The following is a 24,558-nucleotide window of genomic DNA, read 5'->3' as shown; positions in this document are numbered from 1 at the left end:
CAGGTCAGTAAGTCTGAATTGCTGGCTCTCCTTATGGTGCTCTGGTAATAATGGCCCACTCTCTGGGGTCAGCCAGGTCTCCTGACGGGGGAGGAGGGAAGACCTTCCATCCACCTCCCCTGATAGGTTACAGTACATAAAAAAATCTGCAACACAGGTATTTACCCATAGCAGACAATGAGAACACATAACACCTTTCCTTAATGAACTTCACTGGCTTCCAGTCAAGTGCCACATCACCTTCTCACTTTATGTTGTGGCTCTTTTGCTTGAATTTGCTGCTGCAAAGTGTCTTTGGGTGTTTTGAAAAGCGTTTAAATAGAATTGATTATTATTCTGTGCAACAGCCCCTCCTCAAAAGGAAATGATGACTATCACATTTTTTTGTCTCTTTTCACATTGTCCTAACTCACAAGATGTCTGTCATTTTCAGGAAACCATTTCACAACAGTCATTCATGTAACCGCAACTGCCAAAATGTGATAAATCGGTTCTGGCTACAGTTGTCACGACAACATTCATTAGAAATATGCATTGAATCGTTACATGCAAAATGTCTACTCTTTTCCAGGGATAGATTTGCAAGTATGTGGCACTTAGGGAATTATACACTAATGGACTTGCATTTGTTTTTGGGCACAATATTGAATGGAGCCAATGCTTTTCCTGGCAAATACTACAATGCATTTAAATGAAATGATCATGAAGTCAAATCATGAGAGTCCACTGTGTCCATCACTGGTGCCATTCAAAATCCTTCAAAAGGGATTATTCAGAGAGGCAAATCATATTAATTTCTTTCGATTTTACTAGCAAAACCTTATGGTTTAGATCACATGGGACTTTGTGTTCTTTTAATATTTTAATATACCCACGTTTTAAAAGGGACTAGCTATCAGTTTCAGTTGTTGATTGTGGATAGCTTGATAGTCTTTTCTGGAAGCCTTGCCATGAACAGGAATCAGGCATATTATGAATGAACGTGGAACAATTTACAGGACTGATTTTAGTGAAGTTCACTGAGAGAGAAAGTGCATATTTTGGGTTAGAACTTTTTCGAGGAAGATGTAGGCCTACCTCAAACATAAGTGCATAAGTAGGGTAATGGCTGTAAAAAATACAGAGAGGCCACAGCCAATGTAGTTGATGTAGGAGAGGGAGACGAGGTTGACAGGGTCTACGGATGTCAGGGCCTCTGGGTTCTTCCCGGAAGGGAATCAGAGAGAACCAAGAACACAAAGAAAAATCAAGAAGCACATGTTACAAACCAACAAAGTGCACCGATACTGTCTATAGCCATCATTTGGACCCCATCTAATATAAGTGATGACTTATACTCACTAAAAGAAAACAAAGAAACACATTTTTGAAGGACATCTACAGGTATATGGTTATAGCTGGTTTTTATGTCTGTGGCTTACGCAATAATGATCACTTATTGCCTAAATTATCAATACATCAGATATAATATTTAATCCCCGGTAGATTATTCATTCATTCTAAACACAAGTTAGGTGGGCCACCATCCAATCAATTCAATTCCACTAGTATAGTGCTTATTTTAGAGACCTTGCTACAAAGATGCTTTACATAGAAAACAGAAAAGGGGAAACTGGGCAAACTCTAGGCCTGAAAACCAAAAAACAAACAAGTGAGGTAAAAAAAAGAAAATGTAAATAATCAGTGCCAACCACATGCATGCCTGTGCCAGGTCCTTGTGTTGAAAGCAGACAAAAGCTCAATGAAAACTAGCCCAGCATTCACCACAATCCTCAGGGCAATACATTTGTAGGCAGGGAGAACTGGTCCTCCCACAAAACCATGCGGTCCACCTCCAGAGCCCCATCGCTGCGCTTATAATCCACCCATGAATGCTATTGATGATGCGTTAATTGTCTTGAGTTTATTATTCTGTCTACTCACAACCAGCACAGCAAAGAAACTCAAGTGATTGCAGCTACAGACAAACATCTTGCTGGTCCTGGAGACATTGCATCCTTCGGTGCTCCACTGACCTGCAGAGTAAATAAAGCTTTTTGGTTTTTTTTGTTCTATTGGTTGAAATAGCATGAAATAGCATTGTGCCTGCACATTGTCATACAGTCTTTTTATTTTCTTTCTTTACCTGTCTGTCCTGCTATTGGATAATATGTACAGATGGTGTTATTGTTTGAGGTTTTGACCACAGTAAAAATTGACCAATAGAGTCCCAGAGGACTGGGGCATTTCTGATGACATAATAGTCAGGAAAATTAAGTGATGATGACTTGGCCTAATTGTGTGGCTCTTTGAAGTTGTATCTGTGCATGTTCAGTCCATGGATTGTGACCATGCTATGACTCGTAACTATACTTTTCTCTGGGGTCCTCATCTACTGTCCTTGGGTTTGATTTGCACTTCAATGTACGTCGCTCTGGATAAGAGCGTTTGCTATATGCCTATAATGTCATGTAATGTTCTGGATGCTGAGGTGGCAGGTGTCAGTCAAATAAAGACGATTGACGATTGTAAGCTGACTAAAAACCAGCAGCCTCTTACACCAGTATAACGTAAGTTTGATTGCAAGTGACGGTGTAATGTCCACACTAAATGTTACGATGTAGCTAGTTAGTTTAAAACGAAAATTGTCTTTTTCTTTGGTGGCACAATTCTTACTTTGGCTACATCTTAGCAAAGTTGACCGTAAGCCAAAACACTGTCCCATACAGTGATGTTTTTATATTCAGACCAATCACGCATGTTTAAAAAATATTGCTATTCCTGTCTCATGCCCTTCTAACATCAACTGTCAAGTAATATGATGGCAAAATTATTCTCTCAACAGTTGTCCACAGCCTGTAGGCTACCACTACCACCACCTATTCTAGCTGGTGACTCATTGTGGGCTTTTAGTGAATGTATTTGGACTGCCTAAATGGTGTTTCTTCTTTGATATGTATTGCCCTACAACAATTGAAATAAAGGGACAGTGGGAAAAACAGCAAGGAGGATATGATCGAGAAAGCATAAGTATGGGCTGAAGAAGGTTTTTAGCATTTACAGTGGTCTCAAGAATTATTGGCACCCCTCACCAGCAATGCACAAACAAGGCTTAAAAAAAAGAATAATATAATTATAGAGAAAGGTAATACACCAACATGTGCCAAATACTGTACTTTATTAATGTTTCAATGGAAACAACCAAAATCATAACAATCATTTAATAAAAAATAAATTTCAACAAAATCAAGGTTTCAGAATTATTGGCACCCTTCACCTTGTACTTAGTGCAACCACCTCTGGCAAGGATAACAGCATGGAGTCTCTTCCTGTAATTTTTGACAAGATTAAGGAACACATTTGGAGGGATTTTGGACCATTCCTCTTTGCATATCCTTTCAAGATCCTTCACGTTCTTGGGTTTGTTCTGACCTCTTCAACTGACCTCTTCAACTCAGCCCACAGGTTTTCGATTGGATTGAGGTCTGGTGACTGAGATGGCCATTGCAGAACTTTCTGTGTGGATTTTGAGGTGTGTTTTGGGTCATTGTCTTGTTGGAAAGTCCACCTACGACCAAGTCCCAGACTTCTGGCAGAGGGAACCAGATTTTCAGCCAGAATTGCCTGATACTTGCTGGAATTCATTATGCCATCAATCCTAACCAGTGCCCCTGGACCCACCACCATATTTCATTGTGGGTATGAGGTGCTTCTCCTTGTATGCATCTCTGTTCCTACGCCAAACATGCCGATGCTGTATCTGACCAAAATGTTCAATTTTGGTCTCATCTGACCAGAGAACCTTGTTCCAGTCATAATGTAAATGACGTTTGGCAAACTCCAAGCGCTTTCTTCTGTGTCTTGTGGTCAGAAAAAGCTTTCTTCTGGCAACCCTTTCAATGAGGCTGTGGTTATGGAGGTGGCGTCTGATGGTGCTTTTTGAAACCTGGTGACCCCAAGATGCCACCAAGGCCTGCAATTCTTTCACTGTGATCCTTGGGGATTTTTTTGCTTCTCTCACCATTCTCTTCAGTATCCTGGGGGGCAAGATGCAGTTCTACCCATGAGATTTTCAACAGTTCCATATCTTTTGAACTTTTTTATAATTGCTCTGACAGTGCTCAGTGGTATATTCAATCATTTGTGAATTTTCTTGTAGCCATTACCACGTTTATGAAGGTCTACGACCATCTGCCTCTTTTGAACTGCCAATTCTTTTGTTTTCTTCATGGTGTTGGATGACAAAGGGATATTGCATGTGTGTTACCTCATTTTTATACCCTAGTGAAACAGGAAGTGATGTAATCACTCAACTCAGTTCCTTAACACATAGATAAACTTAAATAAGTGGAATTTAATACCTGGTTTAATTTTGGTAGGTGTTATTTACAATAATCTTTAAGGGTGCCAATAATTGTGAAACATTGATTTGGAGGAAATAGATTTTTAATTAAATCAGTAAATGATTTTTGTTGGTTCCATTGAAATATTAATATAGCACAGTATTTATCACATGTTGGTATTTTGAGTTTGTCTATAAATATATTGTTTAGAATTTTTTTGAGTATTGTTTGTTCATTTTCTGTCAGGGGTGCCAATAATTTTTGAGCCCACTGTATAGCAAAGGTCATCAACTGTGCAAATGAAACAGAGACAAAGTCAGAGAGGATCAGGATGGTGGTGCATGCAGCAATAGGGATTACTAATGTGAAGGATGATGGAGTAGTAAAAAGATATGAGTGGGAGGTGTTTTAAATTTTCTCTTGAGGAAATTAAATCAAGCGAGCCGGTATAAGGCATTTGGTGGTTATACACCGAAAGGTGTTCAGTCACCCAACCTAATTTGAAAGAAGAAGAAGAAGAAGAAGAAGAAGAAGAAGAAGAAGGAGAAGAAGAAGAAGAAGAAGAAGAAGAAGAAGAAGAAGGAGAAATGGGTCAGCCTCATCATAACCTGTGCCATTTTCCAGCTCCTCCAAGTACACACAGCGTCCTCTGGTCTGTTTGAAACACAAAACATTTCATCCAGTTTCACTTACGGATAAATCCAATCAGTGTGTTAACAATATCAGCACAATAGAAGTTATTTTCCCCCAATATTGGATTAACTACATTGTTTACTATGTACATGAGTTAATATTAATATCACCTTTCTGACATGCTGCCTTATGAACACACACTTGAATAACAAGAATTGAAAAGCCTGTCAATGAAAACACAGGGCCCCAATTATTCTTACTATTATTATTTATTGTATTAATCACCTTTCTTGTGTGTTTTAGTGCAAAATTAATAATTAAAATGAGTCAAGAAATAGTTCAGAGGGTCAGAGGTCATCTACATTATGGCAGCCAGAGGCATAATGGTGGGCGGTTGCTATTTACCTCATTGGTGTGTATGAAGGAGATCCTCACTGGCGAGTTGAGGTCCCTCACGGCCCGTCTTCCCACCTTCACACCCAGCACTCTGCCTCCAAGAATGGTCTCATTTTTACCAACCTAAAAAGGAATTATTTGTGTGTGTGTGTGTGTGTGTACGTGTGTGTGCATGTGTGTGTGTGCGTGTGTGTATATGGTGTGTTATGCAATCCATTACATTACAGGTGGACATATGAACTCAAAAGACACAATTAATAAAAAAACACTGATTGATTGATTGATTGCTTGATTGTATCCCACTGATCTACATTGCAATTAAAGTCCCCCTAATGGACAGGCGTACCTGAGCATTGAAAAGGCTGCTGTTGAACAGTGTCAGAGCCACGGTGACCTCATGGGAAAAGCGTGCCCCGCTGCTCCTAGACAGAGCCTCTGAGGGGAGGTAGAGAGCATACCCCACCGCACTCTCATGCTCAAACTGAGAGAGAGAGAGAGAGAGAGAGAGAGACAGAGAGAGACAGAGAGAAAGAGAGGGGGGAAGAGGGTGAGAGTGAGAGAGACTGTGGGGTGGGATCATGATTCAGCGGAACTGTTTGTCACTAGCTAGCTGCTGCAGTGGCAGAAGTGAAAAAGCACAAAGCAGACTTATAAATAAAAATATATAAATATGAATAAAATACTGAGGGGTTGGGGGGCATGCTCCATCCAGCTAAGTATCGCTGCCTCTCTCTATCCATCCAGCTAAGTATCGCTGCCTCTATCTATCCATCCAGCTAAGTATCGCTGCCTCTCTCTATCCATCCAGCTAAGTATCGCTGCCTCTATCTATCCATCCAGCTAAGTATCGCTGCCTCTCTCTATCCATCCAGCTAAGTATCGCTGCCTCTCTCTGTCCATCCAGCTAAGTATCCCTGCCTCTCTCTGTCCATCCAGCTAAGTATCACTGCCTCTCTCTATCCATCCAGCTAAGTATCCCTGCCTCTCTCTGTCCATCCAGCTAAGTATCGCTGCCTCTCTCTATCTATCCAGCTTGCTGTGCTCCAGCTGCTTCTTCCCCTCAACGGAGGTGCGTGTGGGCAGGGTTGAGAACGGAGGAGGAGCCTTATTTCATCATAAAGGTAGGACCGCAGCAAGGCTAAAGTGACAGTCAATGAACTAATTGGCATTACCATTGGTAGGTCACTTACATCAACCATGTTATCTACATCATTGTGGTAGAAATCCTTTACATCCACGTCTTCAATATTCCTCCTTGATGCTGGCCCTCTTTTGCACATAGCTATGTTTTCCTCATAACAGCTGTGAAAACAAATTTTTGTTTTATTTTCCTTACACTTTCCTCAGGGATATGTTTATGATATTGGATGCTGAGCCAAGTATTCTTTTAAATTTTTAAGTGCAGATAACACAACCACCGGATGTAATTGTGGTTCTTTCCAGCAAGCTGTGTTTTTAAAGTTTAAAAACTTTAAACTTTAAAAGTTTAAACTTTACCTTGTCCAGCTGAGGTTGCTTTGCCTACAGTGACTTTGAACATCGTCACACCTAATTTCTGAAAAAACAAGTGAAATTAATGGATCTGCTACACATCGCTCAATCATTTGTACATGCATATTATGCTTTTATCATTTAATTGTGTATTAATTGATGGATTCAAATTGATGTCATCAGATTTAGTCATAGGGGACCCCTGTGTATGGAGTTCATTTTTTAAATTACGCTTTTCAGGTTTTGAAAGATTTTTTACTCTCTTAAATCCCATTATGTCAGAAACAGCTACACTATAGTACTTTATTAGGTATTAATTAGACTTCTTTTTTGTTTTACTTCTACTGCTGTAGCCTATCCACTAAAATGAAAATGTTAATTACATTAACGGCATTTGGCAGACACTCGTATCCAGAGCGACGTACAGTTGATTAGACTAAGCAGGAGACAATCCCCCCCTGGAGCAGTGCAGGGTTAAGGGCCTTGCTCAAGGGCCCAACGGCTGTGCAGATCTTACTGTGGCTACACTGGGGATCGAACCACCGACCTTGCGTGTCCTAGTCCTAGTCATGTACCTTATCCACTACACAACAGGCCATACTATGGGTAGGCCTATAGATACATGGCATTTCTACTGATGATGTTAAAAATGCTTTTTGGCTTCCACTCTATTTACATTATATTTATTTTATATATTCATTATATTTATATTTATCGAATCGAATATTTGTGTTTTTCTGGTACTTATGTGAATTAAATGTTGAAAATTGTTTCCATTGATTGCTTCATTGTTTGAAGTTTGAAGTGCTCAATTTTCAAAACCTTAGACACAACACTGAAAATGATAAGCACTTGTAACACAGCCCATTCGCCTGTTCAAAACATGCATTGTACATTCATATCTGTAAAAATGTATACTGTAAAAAATGTATATTGTTCTAACATACTTTTTTCTTTTTCTTTTTTACAATTGCAACAAGCATTTTCTAATACTTTTTGGAACTTTCTTGAACTTTTCAGTTACCACAAGACCAAACTGAATGTTTTTATCATTGCTTTTACAAAAACATCAGGCTGAACCACCAAAATCTTTGCATGTCTACAGTCCAATCACTTCTGTTTCTACAGAAAATCACTCACAGGAAATAGTGCATCAATGGTTGTTAGTGTTTAGATTGTTGTTCTATGATTGACACAAAAGATTATAGTGCAGGTAGCTTTTCCTTTGAGACATGTTCACAGTGGTTTGGTAGTTTTGATCCATTTTGTGAATGAAATGAACTGACAAGCTGCATGTTGGTGCAGAGAGTTGTATGAAGAAAAAGTTAAAAGGTGTTTTGAAAAAGTGCATTTTTAGCAATTGTAAAAAACTGTAATCATAGTAATAAAAATTATAGGTACAAAGTGGGAAAAAATCCTGAACTGCAGTGAAAGACACTGTACTGTCCTCTATCAGGACAACCCCCAACCTCTAAGATGAGAAACAAGGCCACCTCTCTGAAGGAGTACTTGTCCTCTGCCATTCCATTGACCACCTTCACCTCCTCCTCTCACTGCTTGATCTCTATTTTAACATGGATCACCTGCCTGCTTCATGTTGTCGCTATGTTATTGCATTATTCCGGCTCTCACCACTACGTAAAATCAATCATCAGTCATTTGACCACCAGCTCAAACAAGCATGTCAAAAAAAGTTGAAAACCCCTGTGACAAAAGATGGTAATGCAATATTACATTCAATGATAATGTCAATCGATTTATTTATCCTAAAACATCAATGATCTAAACATGGAATGTTGTTACAAGTGATCTGTTTCCATAAAACTATGCTTTAGGAGTAATGTTACAGCCAAATACATTGGTAGTTAGATGCATTGTAATGAATGAAAAGACAGTATTTTCAAATGTAATGTGTGTATTTCATTTTGAAATGCTAATACTTTGAAAGTTAAGTTGAGTCAGTGTGGACAAGTCATTTGGTTCAGTGATCAAATTATTTTTTGTTTATGTATATTGTATCCAAGCAACTGTTTTGTGTCTACAGTTTTGAAAAATTACCTCAAGGTTCTGAAATTAGTGTCAAAGTGATTGTAAAAAAAACTGTGAAACATATAGCTTTCGTTTGCTTCTGGTTAGAATATTCTCACCGAAATTATGCCAGAGATTTACTGCAAAGCGTAAAAAGTGTGCCGTCCAACCCTCGTCTCCCTTACTGTGCACAAAGAGAGGCGCAAACACGGATCAAAGACTGAATCAACAGTGGAAGTATGTAGTATGAAGTTTGTACACATGGGCGCTAAAGCGAACCAATCGGTAGATAAAATAATGTATTATACAATTTATGAAAGAACTTGAATCTCTGACTGGCCCAGCATCCTAGATTTTGAGAACCACTGTAACACAAAATTCAAGATTGTGTCAACATACACACACCAGAAATAATAATAATTGATGAAATAAACTTACGGGCTTGCTGGCTCGGAGTACTGGTCACCTGTATGAGAAGAAGCAGCAGGTGTCGTAGGTTTTTCATTTCTCAGATTTCACATGGACAACCGTTTTAAAAGACTGTTTTACGCTCCAGTGGCTGTTTTTGACATTTGGTGATTTTCAGTAACTCACCCAATTATTATAAACCTTCCCCCACCATTACCACATTTCCATGACGCGGTATAGGAAGTTGAAACTACCTGATGTCTAACGCGATGACTGCTTGTAGTCTTTTTCAATACGCCTGACAAAAGTCAAATTTCTGTTGGTGGTTCGCCAATGCATGATGTTAGGCTAGACTGGAATGTGGTACTGAAAATAATGGATCTGTTGCCAGCTCAGAATATCTGAAACGTAAGTAATTTTAATGAATAACGCTACAGAAAGAGGGGGGGGGGGGTTAGCTATTGCGCGTCTCCACTCCAGCGTGTCTCCACCCCAGCGCGTGTGGTGTAAAGCTTGAGGTCTGCAAACCATCGTTCTTGAATCTATTGAATCTAAAAATAATCTTGCGTCAAGCTGAATCTTTAGCATGCACTATAATACAACTGGATAATGTTAATGCAATGGGTGAATGGGCATTTGTCACATCCAAGCGAAATTTCCTCTCCAGTCATTGCATTGTATCTCGAGTCAAGCAGTTAAACTGGCTACTGCCAGAGTAGAGAATACAAGTAATACAACAGTAAGTTTTGTATATTGTTTTTGAGCTTTTAATTAATTAAAACAATCAATTCAGTCATATAGATGGACACAACCTGCTGACACCCCAGGTAACAATTTTACATTACAATATTGGCATTTGGCAGATGCTCTTATCCAGAGCAAAGTACAGTTGATTAGACTAAGCAGGAGACAATCCTCCCCTGGAGCAATGCAGGGTTAAGGGCCTTGCTCAAGGGCCCAACGGCTGTGTGGATCTTATTGTGGCTTCACTGGGATGTGAACTCCAGACCTTGCCTGTCCCAGTCATTTACCTTAACCACTATGCTACAGGCCACCCCAGTGTTTCTTTAGGTTTTAGATTCTTGGAACGTCTTCTGAAGGATAGTTTTGGGAGGTGTTAGAATGTTTGTATGTAAAGTTTCTTAACCTTCTCACTGCGTTGCAGTAACATTATATGAATCTTATTGTAGGTTCCCTGAATGTGATTTTGGGCAACTGGGGAGCGTTATGTGTAACGTTTTTAAAACATGATGAAGTAAAATCACGTTTCTAGAACATTCCAAGAGCGTTTATTTTTGTAACGTCACAGTTGAACCTTTTTAGAACCAATAGATGACGTTACTGAATGTTCTTAGAATGTTCACTGTTCGCTGGGACACCAACATAGTTGGATAATCATTCCACGGCCAAAGTCACATAGATCAGATTTTGTCCCCATTTGTCCCCATTTGCTTCACATATTCTTCATACCACGGTTATAATGCCTGGCTATTTGTATGATTGTCACGTTCCTGTCAGCTTCAACCAGTCTGGTCCTTCTCCTCTGACCTCTCTCATTAACAACATGTTTCTGCCAACAGAACTGCTGTTCTTTTGTTTTTCGCACCATTCACTGCAAACTCTAGAGCAGGGGTCAGCAACCCTGATCCTGGAGAGCCACGGGGTGAGCTAGCTTTTGTTGTTACTCAGCACTTAATTGATCAATTAAAGCAGTCGATTACTCAGTTAACTGGCCTCACCTGGTTTCTTGGGTATGAATCAGTTGCTGGTATTAAGGTGAAAACAAAAACCAGCACACCCTGCGGCTCTCCAGGACCAGGGTTGCCGACCTCTGCTGTAGAGAATGTTGTGCGGGAAAATCCCAGAAGATACTCAATCCACCCTGTCTGGCACAAACAATCATTCCATTGTGAAAGTCACTCAGATCACATTTCTTCCCCTTTCTGACATTTGGTCTGCTGACGTCTTGACCACATCTGCATTCCTTTATGCATTTAGTTGCTGCCACATGATTGGCTGATTCAATGTTTGCATTAACAAGCTGGTGTACAAGTCCACCTAATAAAGTGATAACTGAGAGTATAACTACTACACTAATAATGCAGAGATCACCTGGTGACTGTGCAAAGAAGTTTGAATCCTGACCTTCAATAGCATCACCCTGATGAATAGACAGAAGACTATGTCTAAAATCTGCCATCCACATGTGCTTTTACATTTCTAGGAAACATGTTTTATAGCCTTGTAACATTGGGAATACCTGTTGATAGGAAGTGGCAGAAAATCTGTTACTGTGGTGTAGATCATATTGAGGCATACAAGAAGGCATCGCATACAGTGTACACTCTTTTCAGAAAATAGATTCCCCACTGCGTGTTGTATATGCAACATGAAAATCACATGCGGAACGGTTATTGTTCGTTCGACCGGTATTTAAAATACACTATTGGAGCTTGTCGCTTCATGAAAAAGGAACACGCACAGCCATCCGCTCTTTTGGGTTGTCAGTGGGTGAAAATGTCATGTGTGATGAAATAGAAACGCTATGCGGTCGTTAGCTGCCTACCATAAAAAAAAATAAAAAAAAAACTGTCATGGTGTAGGGTCATGTGACTAACCACAGTGAGGCCTCTTCTGTTTGACTAAAGCAAAGGCCTGCTGTTGATCAATTCTGCACTGTGCGGTTCCTGAACAATGCTACAGCAAGAAGGGGAAATTGTGATGTGGCAGAAAGTTTCAGTCAGTTTCCCCTTTGGAATGTTTTCAAAGTTTTCAGTCTGGATGGACGTCAGAAAGATAGATTTCGACACATTTGTGGGGTCAGACTCAAGAAAGGACTACTGCGAGTATACGCAATAAAACGTAGTATGAGTATATGTAATCTCCATTTACTGTATAACTTTGGTGAAATAAACTAATGGCTAATCTGGGTTGAATAAACTCTTTGACATCATTCTCTTTGTGGTAATATTAGAAATGTATTCTCTTCCCCTTTTGGCAGAGGGTTGTGGGTTGGGAAACTGATCTTCTGTGGCTTTGGCTGCAGCGATGAGCGTGATGCCTATGACGTCGTTCTTGAAACTGCCTCTCTTTTAGCCTTCCGGGATGTTCTGCAGATCCAGAGGAAGATGAGGAATCCTATTGGGTGGGAGGGTGAGGGGGAGTTTACAGAAATGGGATAATGAGTTATCTTTGATCACCTTTAGGAATCATAGATGTCCCATACACACACACATACACACACACACACGTCTGCTAGTTAGCTAATGGGAGTAGCTAACACCCAGAATAGACTCTTAAGGACCATTAAAGTCCTTCAAATCTCTCTCTCACTCTCTCTCAATTTAATTCCATTCAATAGTGCTTTATTGGCAATATACAAACTATATAGCCCAAAGTAATTGACAATTAAACAATTAACAATGACAGATAAAACATAGGATTAATACACTGCAATGATATGTTTATGAGTATATATATACCACGTATGCTATTTGGGGGCTTAGGGCTGATGTTTTTTCTTCCTTTCTGTTATTCTGTGAAGCGTGTTTGGGAAAGTCTTCTGTGAAAGGAGCTACACAAATAAAATGTAGCTGAATATACTAACTGTCTGCCCCCCCCCCCCCCCCCGCCCCTGGTCAGGGCGTACCTACCTTGCAGGGAGTTAAAGATGCAGAAGAGGTACTGCATGGGCACACTGAGCGCCCCGTAGCTGAGGAAGGCCAGGCCCCAGGTGCTGCCCAGCAGACAGGTGAGGCCCAGCACCATACAGGCCTGTTTCCAGGGCATGGTCATGCTGTCTTTCTTCTCAAACCTTCTCATCTGAAATATCCGTATGCTCACCGTCAGCAGGATGCTGTTGTTGAACAGGAAGATGAGGGCGAAGTAGCTGAGGTTCAGCCCGTAGAAATACCTGGGCTCTGTGATCCAGCAGCTGGGGGGAACACACAGTGTGTCAGCCAGTGTTCTCACTGGCTGAGTGAAAAAGCTCCATCATCTGTATTTCTCAGTGTATGCTCTCAATGTTTGTTCATAGATCAATTAAACAATAAGCAATCAATTAAATTGGCTGATCATGCCCAAGGTTGAAATCTACAGATCTGCTCAAAATGTTATTTATTTTGTCATGTCCTATGACATTACGAGCATACTAAACACTGTAATATTTATTAAGCCGGTTTTATTCAGATTAGATTTTATTTTATTTTATTCTATATGAAAGCAACAAAGAACTTACAGTATACTGCCTTCTACTGGGGAATTTGACTAAGACCTTTAGTAGATGCAAAAACCTTTTGGCATGCACAAAACTAATAACATGACCAATGACTGGTGCAGAACAAACACCATGAGCAATCATTGGTCATCTTGTGTGCTAAAAGTTTCTGCACATGCTTAAGGGTTTAGTAAATCTGGCCCATAATTATTACTTAATTAGCATGGTGTTTATATTTGAACCAATCAGCAGTGCGACCATTCAGTGGGCTGCCAATCAGAAGTGAACGAGAACTGAGTATGAATACAGAACAGGCACGCCATGTCAGACATCCAGGTGCCAGTAACATGAAGCACGATGACTGAATGAGCTGGATAACTGCACTGAGTAAAACAAGGAACAGCTTCTTTTTTTTACAGTCCATGCTCCACATTTGTGCAGGTGTACATCTGAAACCAGTAAATCTTGAGTACATCTGAAACCACTAAGCGAACTCCACTAGATTAAAAAAAAGTAGACCAATCAGGAATAGGATCTGTCTGAAAAACCGAACAACCAACCCCGCCCCTAACCATGGCTTACTTACAGTGCACTGGTACTGTTCCCCACTGTGATCACCTCCAAGCCATAAAACAGGTTTGGCTCACTTCTAACTGCAAAGGCAATTCCCACAACAACAGCAGGGACGCCTGCACAAGAGAACAGGCAGAGAGAAATGTTGATCAATGGCGGTTTGGCGTTGTCCACAAGAGCAGTTGAGCCACTGTGAATGTCCAACATCTACTTTAATCTCCTGCGTCCTCAAACAAGGACAATCAATTTTGGCTCCCCTGATACAGCATTCTATAGGGACATTCACTTAAAATCACTGCAACATGAAAAAATGTATATATACTTTTGGAAAACTTTTTTTCTCCTGGGTCTCAGGAGGTTTGAGAGAAGATGCGGAATAGTCAGCATGGAAAAGTCGCTGTGTGGTTTTTGCAGCACTCGTGTATGATGTAGATCCAATGTAGCACAGAACAGAACATGTTTTTTTTTAAGCACATTCTAAATGCAGACGATTTGGTGTGGTTAGTCACTGTTTGATTTACATTACATTTACATTTTTGTCATTTGGCAGACTCTTTTAATCCAAAGCGAATTACAAGTGCATAGGTTCTACCACAAGTCAAAGCATCACATCCATAACTAGGAAAATACACATGGAATGCTGTTCTAAACATATACCGTAGTCGTCATCATAAGTGCAATTTCTTTTTTTTCTTTTTTTCTTTTTTTTGGGTTAGACAAGGAGGATAGGAATATCAGAAAGGGGGGGCGGGGGAAATCAGGAGGGAGGACTAAGGTAGAGTTTGAAAAGGTGTGTTTTGAGTCTGTGTCAAAATAGGGGGAGGGAATTGATGGTGTAGTGAGCCACGTTCCACATGCAACGGCATCAGGAAAAGTGCTGCTTTAGGATGTGGTGTGGACCACTCACCCCATCCGACAACTGCCAGCTTGGCCACATACGAGCGTATGTAGATGTTTAACACCCGCACGATGAGCAGGTAGAGGTGCAGGGCCTCGATGGCCATCCAGGTGAAGCTGCAGAGCAGGCCGTAGTGCATGAATACGCTGATGAACATGCACAGGGGCATAATGCGCATGTTGGCCAGCCATTCGTTCATCAGGAAGCTGATGTTGAGCAGGAACAGGGCAGCGCTCAGCGACACGTGGATGCTGGCCGAGTGGTCCTGAGTGGGGCTCCTGTGGACAAACACGTTTTCAGAATGTTACAGGAACATTTTGTCAGTGTTTTTATAAGGCCACTACTTGGCCGCAACACGGTGAGAACGTTTGGTGTTAGCTGGGATCTCAGCTCAACAGATGCCAATGACATACATTGGTAACAAACAGAACAATGGTGGTTGGTGAATGATTTCTGGCTAGTTCCTAGCCATTACTGAAAGCATAGCCAGAAATAATTGACCAAAGGCCATTGCTGTTTTTCTATTGGTTGTTACCAATATACTCTGTGATTATTGAAACAGATAGGAGCTCGACAAATAAGAATCAATTAGATGCATTAAAGGAACAAGGCTGCTGTTGATTGGTGGGTACTTTCTAGCTACTTCTGGAGCTCCTGAAGTAACTTATAGGCAGAAAGCACCCACTAATTAAATGATTGTGGATTGTTGTACTGGTGGATGGTCTCATGCCTGACCTATATTTTACTATCTCTGGTCAGGTACTATGGGGGTTTGAAGTGGAACAGAATTAATGGAGGGAGGACTTGTTCGCTTAGATTATATTTTTGCTTGTTTCCTTTGGCTATGTAAGCTGTTTATTGTTCCTACATAAGTGTTTATCATTCCATTGCCTTGTGCTGTACAAAAATAGTTTTATATATAATCCATTGTCAGGTTTATCAAGTTGGCCCTAGTCCTTATCTTTGCTGTACTCTTAGCACTTGAAACTGTACTTCTCGCTAGGGTCTTTCTGCACACTTGTTCCTGGTGATCAGTATGCACTTTGCACTTTGTTGTATACATCGCTCTGGATAAGAGCATCTGCCAAATGTCAATAATGCAATGTAAATGGTAAATGGCTGGCATTTATATAGCGCTGTACAATCGATGCTTTTTATTCACCCATTCACACATCAACAGCAATTGGCTGCCATGCAAGGCACCAACCGGCACCAACTAGCTCGTCAGGAGCATTTAGGGGCTAGGTGTCTTGATCAGGGACGCTTCGATACAGCTCTTACCGCCTGAGCCAATGTCGCCCCGACATTTTCACCCACATTTTCAGAGCACAAACCTGAGGATGACGTGAGTCAGGATCGCCGCGGCAGTAAAGAATGCTGAGAGAGAGCAGCCCACGTAACTGATAATAGACTGGATTTCCCAGCTCGCCAAGTCTATGCTGTCTGTCGGGACCTTAGAGCAAGAAAACAAAATGGATGGGTGGGGAGGCACAGTTATACTGACTGGTTCATCTTTGATTGATTCGTTCACTGATTGTGTGTTTGTGTGTGTGTGTGTGCATGTGTGTGTTATGTGTGCACCTATGTTAATATATTTGTATCCTTGCGCACCATGTTAACAATATTTAATTCCATTACAATTGGACATATGAACTCTGTCAAAGCACACACAATTAATTACAAAAATCTAAATAAAGACAAAATTACTACATGAATGATTGATTGATTGAGTAATTGATTTACTGATTTTGTGGATTGGATTCTCACCAGGAGCACTGTGAAAGGGGTCATGTGGTCACAGGTGCAAAAGATGCCACTCTCATTCTTGGTGGTTTTGCAGCCCTGCTTACTCCAGTCATTGTTGCTCCTAGCTGAATTTAAAAAACAGAGTCGACTATTGTAATGTTCTCTCAGACCTGCAAGGTTACTGTGTTCCCTCGTTGAGCTATTGGGTCTCTTGGGAAACAATGAGCTACACTCTTCCTGCCTGTAGACCTGTCCCTCATTACATTACAGTAGTTATTTGGCTTATCCAAGGCGACTTACAGTTGTCTAAGCAGGCGTGTGAGGTTTTTTATCTAGGCCCTCCAAAAGCGTTGGGACGGCTCAGATCGGGTTCTACTAATCAGGTGAATGTGGCCCAATTCTATGAAATTCTATGGGTTGAAACTATGAAATCTCTGTTGTTATTTGCTGTTTAGACTGTGAACAGTATTGTGTAACAAAAAAGTAATCCAGGCAAATGTCACTTATAGCCCTTCACCGAGAGGAAGGGTGGTTGAGCTTCTGCTGCAAAATCAGAAATTTAGTCATAAGGGATTTTTAAAAACAATTCCCACGGTAATAGGGAATGTCAAATTGTCTGCAACCACAGCCATGTTCATGTGCCAATTCAGCAGTGTGGACATCCAAGTGTGGTCTTACCAGCAGCTGCTGTTCACACCACAGACTACTGCTGAGCTTGCATAGAGCAGAGTCAGAGAAAGGCTCATCTGCCACTTCAGCATGCAGTTGATGGGAACCCAACCAACCAACAGGGGGATGCTAGATAATGAACTAGCATGGGCCCTCAACCCTCCAAGACTGCGGGGCTCCACCACAGCATGGGACCTTAACCAAAAGACACTCACCTTGCTCATCATAAAACTGGCACTCCAGGGCATGATCTGCCTGTGAAAAGAGACGGTATGGTGTAAGGGTGGAAATACTCTTGGTGACCACAGGTGCAGAGTGCTGAATTGGACCAAGCACCATGTAAAGATACTTGCCTGATGTGCAGACGAGTTTAAAATCTGGAACATCATCATTAGTGGCTCCTCCAGATTTTGTGTGTATTCTTCTTCGAGCAGCTCTACCCGAATTAACATGCTCTGAAGTCTTTCCCTGTTGAACTGTATGGACGTGGGAGAAGAAGGGGTTGATTTAACTATGTCAAAAACCAAATCAAATCATCTTTCCCATGTCAAAATCATTTAACCCTGCTAGTATGTGAAGAGTTTATGACCGCTTTTAATTTTGGTGTCTAATTGAGCCCAATAGTTTAAATAAACACAATTATTATAATAGAAATGTTTTGACACATTGGTTGTTGCCTTCTTATTTTTTCCAAAAATCATACAGTATCAATATGAAACAAGGTTAACTGATTTTTAAGAGATGTCATACACTGAATTGGGTCAAATTGACCCCAAACATAATAGGAGGGTTACATATGCATATAAAAAAGGGCCTGTCCGTCCAATATTGGTGTAAGGAGTCTGTCCTTTAACTTCATATTCAAAATAAAGAAAAGCTGTGTCACTGTCCAAATACTTATGGACTGCACTGTATATAAACTCACCGAGCACTTTATTAGGTATTTATTAGACTTATTTTTTAGACTTCTACTGCTGGAGCCTATCGAGTTATGATCCGTTGTGTGTTCAGAGATGCTCTTCTGCATACCACTGTTGTAAGTGCTTATTTGCATTACTCTCACCTTCCTGTCAGCTTTGACCAGTCTGGCCCTTCTCCTCTGACGTCTCACATTAACAAGGTGTTTCTGTCTGCAGAACTGCTGCTCACTGTTTTTCATTTTGTTAGTTTTTTCCCTATTCTGATGGTTGATGTGAATATTAACTGAAGCTCCTGACCCATATCTACATGATTGTATGCATTGCACTGCTGCCACACAATTGAATGATTAGATAATCGCATGAATTAGTAGGTGTAATAAAATAAAAATGTTCCTAATAAAGTGCTCTGTGAGTATATCTTGTGTATGCAGATGTGCGTGCATGTGTTGAGGCGAGCTGTCTGTGTGGTTAATTTATTTTGAGGCCTTCAGCATCAAATAGGTCAAATGTAAATGCTATAGTTTAAGGAGAGACAGCACAAAGTAGCGTACCACAAAGTGGTCTGGGCTTCGATATGACACCACTGCCACTTTTCGCTTCTCCTCTGGAATTTTCTCAAAGATCTTGGTCGGTATCCATGTTTCTGGTGTACAGTCTATATCTTCATAAGAGAGCTGTGGGAAATTCAGCGAATATCTTGAACTGTTAAAAAAACTACATGAGTGATCACCAAGATCTTCTCTACCATGCAAACATTGGCCACCATGCTCATCCACGTATTTTCTCCACTTTTTTCTACTCCTAGTTCCACCCATCAGGAAAGGCTAGAAAAAGAGGCTAGAAATAGAAGTGAAGACGGGGAATTCTTAAAAAACGTGAATTAGGCAAATGAAAAGTCTTTGCTCCTTCAAATGTCAGCCTAAAGCCCCATCAGTTACGGACTTGGCAGACGCGTTGGGAGAAATGGGCCTACATGTCAATCATTTGTGCGCTTTTCGAAAAAATACTTCCGCAAAAAGGATGCGCTGATGTATCCTTGCTCAAAGGAAAGCGCGGGAGATCCTAACTTCTACTTCTAGCTCCTAAAAGGAACATTTAAAATCTTTGGGATGTCCTTAAAGATGGCGGCCCTTAATAAGTGATTTGAATGAGCCTCTAGTCTTGGGAGGCCCGTGTTGTTAGCATGTCGTATACAGCACCAGTGCCCGTAGGCAGTACCCAGATCTGTAACAAAATATCACAGAATTGAAAATTCAGAAAGCTGTCGTCCTACCAGAGGTGCACGAATGTGCATGTACTTCTCAGTCCGGGAAAGGCTACTCAAATTCGCCTTCGTCACTTTCACTGCCAGGTCTGTCAGGTTGAAAATGAGTTCCTCTCCGTCGCTGGAAATCTGCATTATCACCTTTATCAGGTTTAATTCAACTCTGTAGAACACAAGACTTGTACCATTAAGTCATAATGGCGTCCTCAGAGTATAATCTTTTTGCTATCCATTTGTTACTTACCCTATGTAGGCTCTCTTTACTTCTGAAATATTGAACAAGTGGCAGCACATGTTTTTCATATTCAATGCTGTCTTCAAATCTCTGACTTCCTGATGCCTTGGACCCGTTTTTGTTTTTAATAAAGAGATAAATGGATCAATCAAGCACTTGGTGATTTCACATTCCAATAACCCTGGGTGACAACATACGTAAGAATGAGATTCATGTTTTTCTTAGCTTTTTTTGAGACCAAGGACACAAAGGTCTCAGCTTAGCACATGATTTAAATGACAGAAAAAAACACTGAAAGATATCATACCAGCTGTGATGTTGAAGGCAACAAGTGCAGAAATGTTTTTTTTGTTTAGGTTTGCATTTTCAGTGAAGTTGATGGAAAAAGTGGCATTAGCGCACTCTACATAACAGGAGTCATTCCCCCATCTGCAGGTGAAGCCATTTTTCATGCTGTCTATGATGGTGATGTCATTGAATAACTTCATAGACATTTCACTGACGGTCTTGTTGAATGTCATTGTAATATCCGGTGGGACTAGAGGAAAATAATTATGGAATTAAACAGAAGAGTGGAACAGGACTGTGCAAAAATGTATTACTGTATGTTACTTATGTAACATGTAACATATCTGGAAGGTGTATTCATATGTTCTACAACGTGAAGAGACCTGGGTTAACAAAGTGAAGACCAAATGTAATTCCGAGGTGGACGACTAATATATACAGACAACGGCTGCATCTCAAAGGAATGCAAAAGAATGCCACCATCTCAGGTAGTATTCTAAGGCAGGAAGGCATCGAGTGCCGTCGCATTGCAAAGTGTGCAAAAAAGTATGCCTTCTATACTCACTGTATAAGTTGATCAAGAGTTTCCTGCTTTAAAAACCTCACCATGCCCCTACCCATGGAAAAAGCTTGCAGGCAATTTAAAATAGCAGTTTTTATGTCCAGAAAGTCTTTTCCTTTAAGTGCTTTTAGCTGCATATAATTAATTGTGCTGTAGCTACAGATACAATGTAATATTATTATTATTATTATTATTATTATTATTATTATTATTATTATTATTACCTCCTTTGACAAGCACCACCAACAGAAAGACCGCAATTATGGGAAGTCTCCTTCGGATCATCCTGTTTGCTGACTTTCCTGTAAAACTGTGAGGACATAGTTCATTTTCTCAGCTTGAGAAGGCATTAAAAGTTAATAATATTTATGTAAAGATACAGGCTATAGCTTTGAATGTGAATAGTTTATTGAGAAAATACAAGAATTTAATTAATAATTGCACAAAAAATAATTAAAGACTATGCATACACATTCCACCTCAAAATAACGTATATTCTGATAAATTAAATATTTCCATAACAACATGTTATGGGGTTGAGCTCATCTGTTACTTATAGGCTTCCATGAACTGTGAAAACAATGGGCTCTTTCATCTGCGGCCACAAACTCAAAGCGAGATTGCAGTTAGACGCAGAAATCATCGGGCAACGTTGCAGACATGTGTTTTGCTCAGAGCAGTAGCTTAATCCTGCTTCATGATACAGCCCCCTGTATTTGCCGTGGACTGTACCAGTGTGTTTGGTAGCCTACAAGCAAGCATACAACAGCACAGAAGTCTATAACAACACGCTTGTGAGGGTCTGATGATGATTAAATTCAAAATAGTTGGTGAATGAGCCGACAGCAACTTACATCTGGCACAGACAGTGTACTATACTTCTTACTTTACCCAAATGCTAGGCTAATTATCTAGAGCTGGTGTTTTCAACCTTTCTTGGTCCAGGGTTTTATGTTTTAAAATCGTTATGGTACAGTTGACAACAGCTAAAATAAATTGCACAATGCCTGGATAATTCTTGTTGGACACTTAAAAAAATTCTGGTCTTTTTATGCTTATGCTTTACATCCAGGAGACACCCCACACCAGATGAACTCGATATTAAGATATTAAGATATTAAATAAATTATGAGATGACTGAAGTCAAACAGATGGCAGAAGTCAAATAATTAGGTCTTAAGTTCGATCCCCAATTTAAATTTGACAAGCATGTTAAAGAATTGAGGAAAACTGTAAAAGTGCATCCATACTCTCACCGAGCACTTTATTAGGAACATTTTAAATTTATTACACCTACTTATTCATGCGATTATCTAATCAGCCAATTATATGGCAGCAGTGCAATGCATACAATCAGATACGGGTCAGGAGCTTCAGTTAATGTTCACATCAACCATCAGAATGGGGGAAAAATGTGATCTAAGTTACTTTGACTGTGGAATGATTGTTGGTGGTTTGAGTATCTCAGAAACTGCTGATTTCCTGGGGTTTTTACAGAGTTTGCAAGGAATGGTGCAAAATACAAAAGAAATCCAGTGAACAGCAGTTCTGCAGACAGAAACGTCTTGTTAATGAGAGATGACAGAGGAGAATGGCCAGACTGGTCGAAGCTGACAGGAAGCTGACAGGAAGGTGACAGTAACCAAATAACCACTCATTACAACAGTGGTATGCAGTAGAGCATCTCTGAACACACATTACATTACATTAATGGCATTTGGCAGATGCTCTTATCCAGAGCGATGTACAGTTGATTAGATTAAGTTGGAGAGGGTCCCAGTCATGTACCTTAACCATTACACTACAGGCCCATCACACACAACGTATCATAACTCTTAGTGGATAGGCTACAGCAGTAATAGTCTAAAAAAGAAGTCCTAATATAGTGCTCAGTGAGTGTATACATGTATATACTAATTAGACTTTCAGCCATTTGATACAGCACATTTATATATGCACTCTATGATTTTCTTGAATTTCGGAAATTTGGTCATGAGTATAGCTACCCCTTAATGTTACCCCTTAATGTTTTAAATTTTGATAACTTCAGCACCAGTATTTTCTATCAAGAGAGTTAGTATATGTTGCTGTGCAGTTTGAAATTTAGCATCATTTGGAACATTTTACGTTTCTGAAATCCGGTCAGTCGTGTAAACATTCATGACCATGTATTGGAATTTGGCAGGATTTTTTATTTTTATTTTTTATTATTTTCTTACTTGTTGTAGTATTTGTACTTGTACCGGTAATGTATTTTATGATTGCTAATTTGCTAAATGCTAAATTAGCTAAATTATTGATAGTGTTGTATGTGTGTTTTAAAGGCCTGTCTAGGGACAAGCGTTGAAAATAAATGTATGCTATAAATGCTGTGATACATTGCATTGGATTTGTTTTCACTAATCTATGTTAAATGTTTCTGTTCCTATCAAATAAACATTACATATTTTCCAAAAACTGTATAGTCATTATGTATTGAGTCTGGCCGGGGACCCCCTTTAGTACTGTTAGGCACGTCCAGAGGTCCACAGACCCCCTGTTGATCTAGGGCTGGCCTACCTAAAACAATGTAAACATTGTTCACTGCAAGATCAGCAGTAGAGCAGTAGTCAGAATTATTAGAAAACAGCAATTAAAAGGGCTTTTTTTCAAGTCTCAGAAAGTATCCTATGTGTAACTGGTGGCAACTGATAGTGCTCCACTACATTACATTACATTTATTGCATTTGGCAGACACTCTTATCCAGAGTGACATGCAACAAAAGCACAAAGTGCATACCCATAACCAGGGATAAGTCCACTGAAAGACCCTATGACCCTATGACCCCATGTTAAGGACTAGGGCCTATTTGATTATAAAAAAATATTTTTTACGACACAACACATACAAAAATCAAGTACTAATCAAACCACCATATGTATCGGATATCGTGGAGCCTGATTTCTCTACTTTACTGCATATGTCTTTAAATAAAATATCTCAGTAAAGATGTTCCAGAAGTTCTGCATTTGATCACAAAATACTCTCCTCATTAGAGGTGGAAAATCTAGGCTCTGATAGTAAAAGTCATCCTAGTGTTTTGTTCAAATCCGCCTGAATTTGCATAGTCCTTTAGCATGGAGAGATAACTAATTGTTGAAATCTGCTGGGTGGAAGAAACACATGGAGGGCTTTGACTTTCTGACTTCTGAACTTCCAATCTCTGCTCATCGCTGCAACAACACCCCATCTACACCCCAAGAATGGTAAAAATGTCCCGCAGGGAGAAAGACCTTACCTGCAACTGTAGGACCGCACTGTGTTCTCTTCTCTCCTGAAAGACTGCACTGGACAACACCCCATCTACACCCCAAGAATGGTGAAAATGTCCCACAGGTCGCAGGGAGAAAGACCTTACCTGCAACTGTAGGACCGCACTGTGTTCTCTTCTCTCCTGAAAGACTGTACTGTATCCCTCTAGGTAAAACTGAGTGATGGAGGTACAACTGATACGGCCTGTTTTGCATCATGCAAAGCCATTGGTGTAATGCAAATCAGAGAATGATGTCCTTTCAATAAATAGACAAGTCATACGTCAGTGTTGTGCCCATGTGGAAAAACTGTAATACATTGTATTTATTTATTTAGATTCGGTAATTAAATCAGGTTTGTTTGTCAGCTCAGTTTTAATTAGTTTCAGCTCACCTTTAAATTTAGCAAATTAATTGAATCGCTAAATGTATGAATGCCTATGAAAATTCCCATACTGGTCCATTTTTTTAGGTTGACTTACTTAATATTTAACATAAATATTGAGTTGATCTAGTCTAAATTTGAGGTGGTGTTTACACCCAGTTGATTAGACTAAGCAGAGGACAGTCCTTCCTGGAGCAACGTAGGGTTAAGGGCCTTGTTCAAGGGCCTAACAG

General features: G+C 40.1%; 2 protein-coding genes and 1 long non-coding RNA gene across 7 annotated transcripts in view; 1 reads left to right on the top strand and 2 right to left on the bottom strand.

Moving 5' to 3' along the window:
* adgrg3 (adhesion G protein-coupled receptor G3) overlaps positions 1 to 9,664 on the bottom strand; it is a 16,090-nt gene extending 6,426 nt beyond the window's left edge. The window contains exons 1-8 of one of the 2 annotated variants that reach the window (XM_061245430.1): positions 9,309 to 9,664; positions 6,849 to 6,906; positions 6,542 to 6,653; positions 5,698 to 5,832; positions 5,361 to 5,474; positions 4,931 to 4,976; positions 1,924 to 2,015; positions 1,078 to 1,202 (exon numbers count right to left, since the gene is read on the bottom strand). In XM_061245430.1, coding sequence (XP_061101414.1) covers positions 1,078 to 1,202; positions 1,924 to 2,015; positions 4,931 to 4,976; positions 5,361 to 5,474; positions 5,698 to 5,832; positions 6,542 to 6,653; positions 6,849 to 6,906; positions 9,309 to 9,375 — 749 coding nt within the window. In that variant the 5' untranslated portion in view covers positions 9,376 to 9,664. Of the gene's footprint in view, positions 1 to 1,077; positions 1,203 to 1,923; positions 2,016 to 4,930; positions 4,977 to 5,360; positions 5,475 to 5,697; positions 5,833 to 6,541; positions 6,654 to 6,848; positions 6,907 to 9,308 lie in introns of those variants that run through there. The other variant, XM_061245431.1, reaches the window with a different exon arrangement.
* On the top strand, positions 9,523 to 23,106 carry LOC133130679 (uncharacterized). Of its 2 annotated transcripts, none has more exons than XR_009708963.1 (3): positions 9,523 to 9,686; positions 12,939 to 13,029; positions 16,291 to 23,106. It is a non-coding gene; the product is annotated as an uncharacterized LOC133130679 (long non-coding RNA). The 2 variants fall into 2 exon arrangements; XR_009708962.1 differs by having other exon boundaries at positions 12,921 to 13,029.
* Positions 9,786 to 24,558, bottom strand: LOC133130675 (adhesion G-protein coupled receptor G2-like). 3 transcript variants are annotated; one of them, XM_061245421.1, is made up of 14 exons: positions 23,928 to 24,558; positions 20,874 to 20,959; positions 20,107 to 20,337; positions 19,809 to 19,980; positions 19,574 to 19,727; positions 18,852 to 18,974; positions 17,730 to 17,856; positions 17,596 to 17,631; positions 16,733 to 16,836; positions 16,300 to 16,418; positions 14,975 to 15,243; positions 14,081 to 14,183; positions 12,932 to 13,212; positions 9,786 to 12,416 (listed from the first exon to the last, which is right to left on the bottom strand). In XM_061245421.1, the coding sequence occupies exons 1-14, from the start codon at positions 23,990 to 23,992 to the stop codon at positions 12,340 to 12,342; spliced, it is 1,947 nt and encodes a 648-aa protein (XP_061101405.1). In that variant the 5' UTR covers positions 23,993 to 24,558; the 3' UTR covers positions 9,786 to 12,339. The 3 variants fall into 3 exon arrangements, with proteins under 3 accessions (XP_061101405.1, XP_061101407.1, XP_061101406.1); XM_061245422.1 differs by lacking the exons at positions 9,786 to 12,416; positions 12,932 to 13,212 and having other exon boundaries at positions 13,864 to 14,183; XM_061245423.1 differs by lacking the exons at positions 20,107 to 20,337; positions 20,874 to 20,959; positions 23,928 to 24,558 and having other exon boundaries at positions 19,809 to 20,023.

The sequence above is a fragment of the Conger conger genome, chromosome 6 (genome assembly GCF_963514075.1).
Source record: "Conger conger chromosome 6, fConCon1.1, whole genome shotgun sequence".
In the NCBI taxonomy this organism is placed as follows: domain Eukaryota; kingdom Metazoa; phylum Chordata; class Actinopteri; order Anguilliformes; family Congridae; genus Conger; species Conger conger.
Note: the sequence above shows the minus strand (reverse complement) of the source record. Positions and strands in the feature narration are given on the sequence as shown.

Bases quoted from the DNA above. Each gene is read 5' to 3' on its own strand.
- LOC133130675 (XM_061245421.1), bottom strand. From the start codon at position 23,992: ATGGGGTGTTGTCCAGTGCAGTCTTTCAGGAGAGAAGAGAACACAGTG. The intron at 16,419-16,732 runs GTGAGAATCCAA...TCTTGCTCTAAG, and splicing joins CCCCTTTCACAGTGCTCCTG to GTCCCGACAGACAGCATAGA. The intron at 14,184-14,974 runs GTGAGTGGTCCA...TCTCTTGTGCAG, and splicing joins GCTGGCAGTTGTCGGATGGG to GCGTCCCTGCTGTTGTTGTG.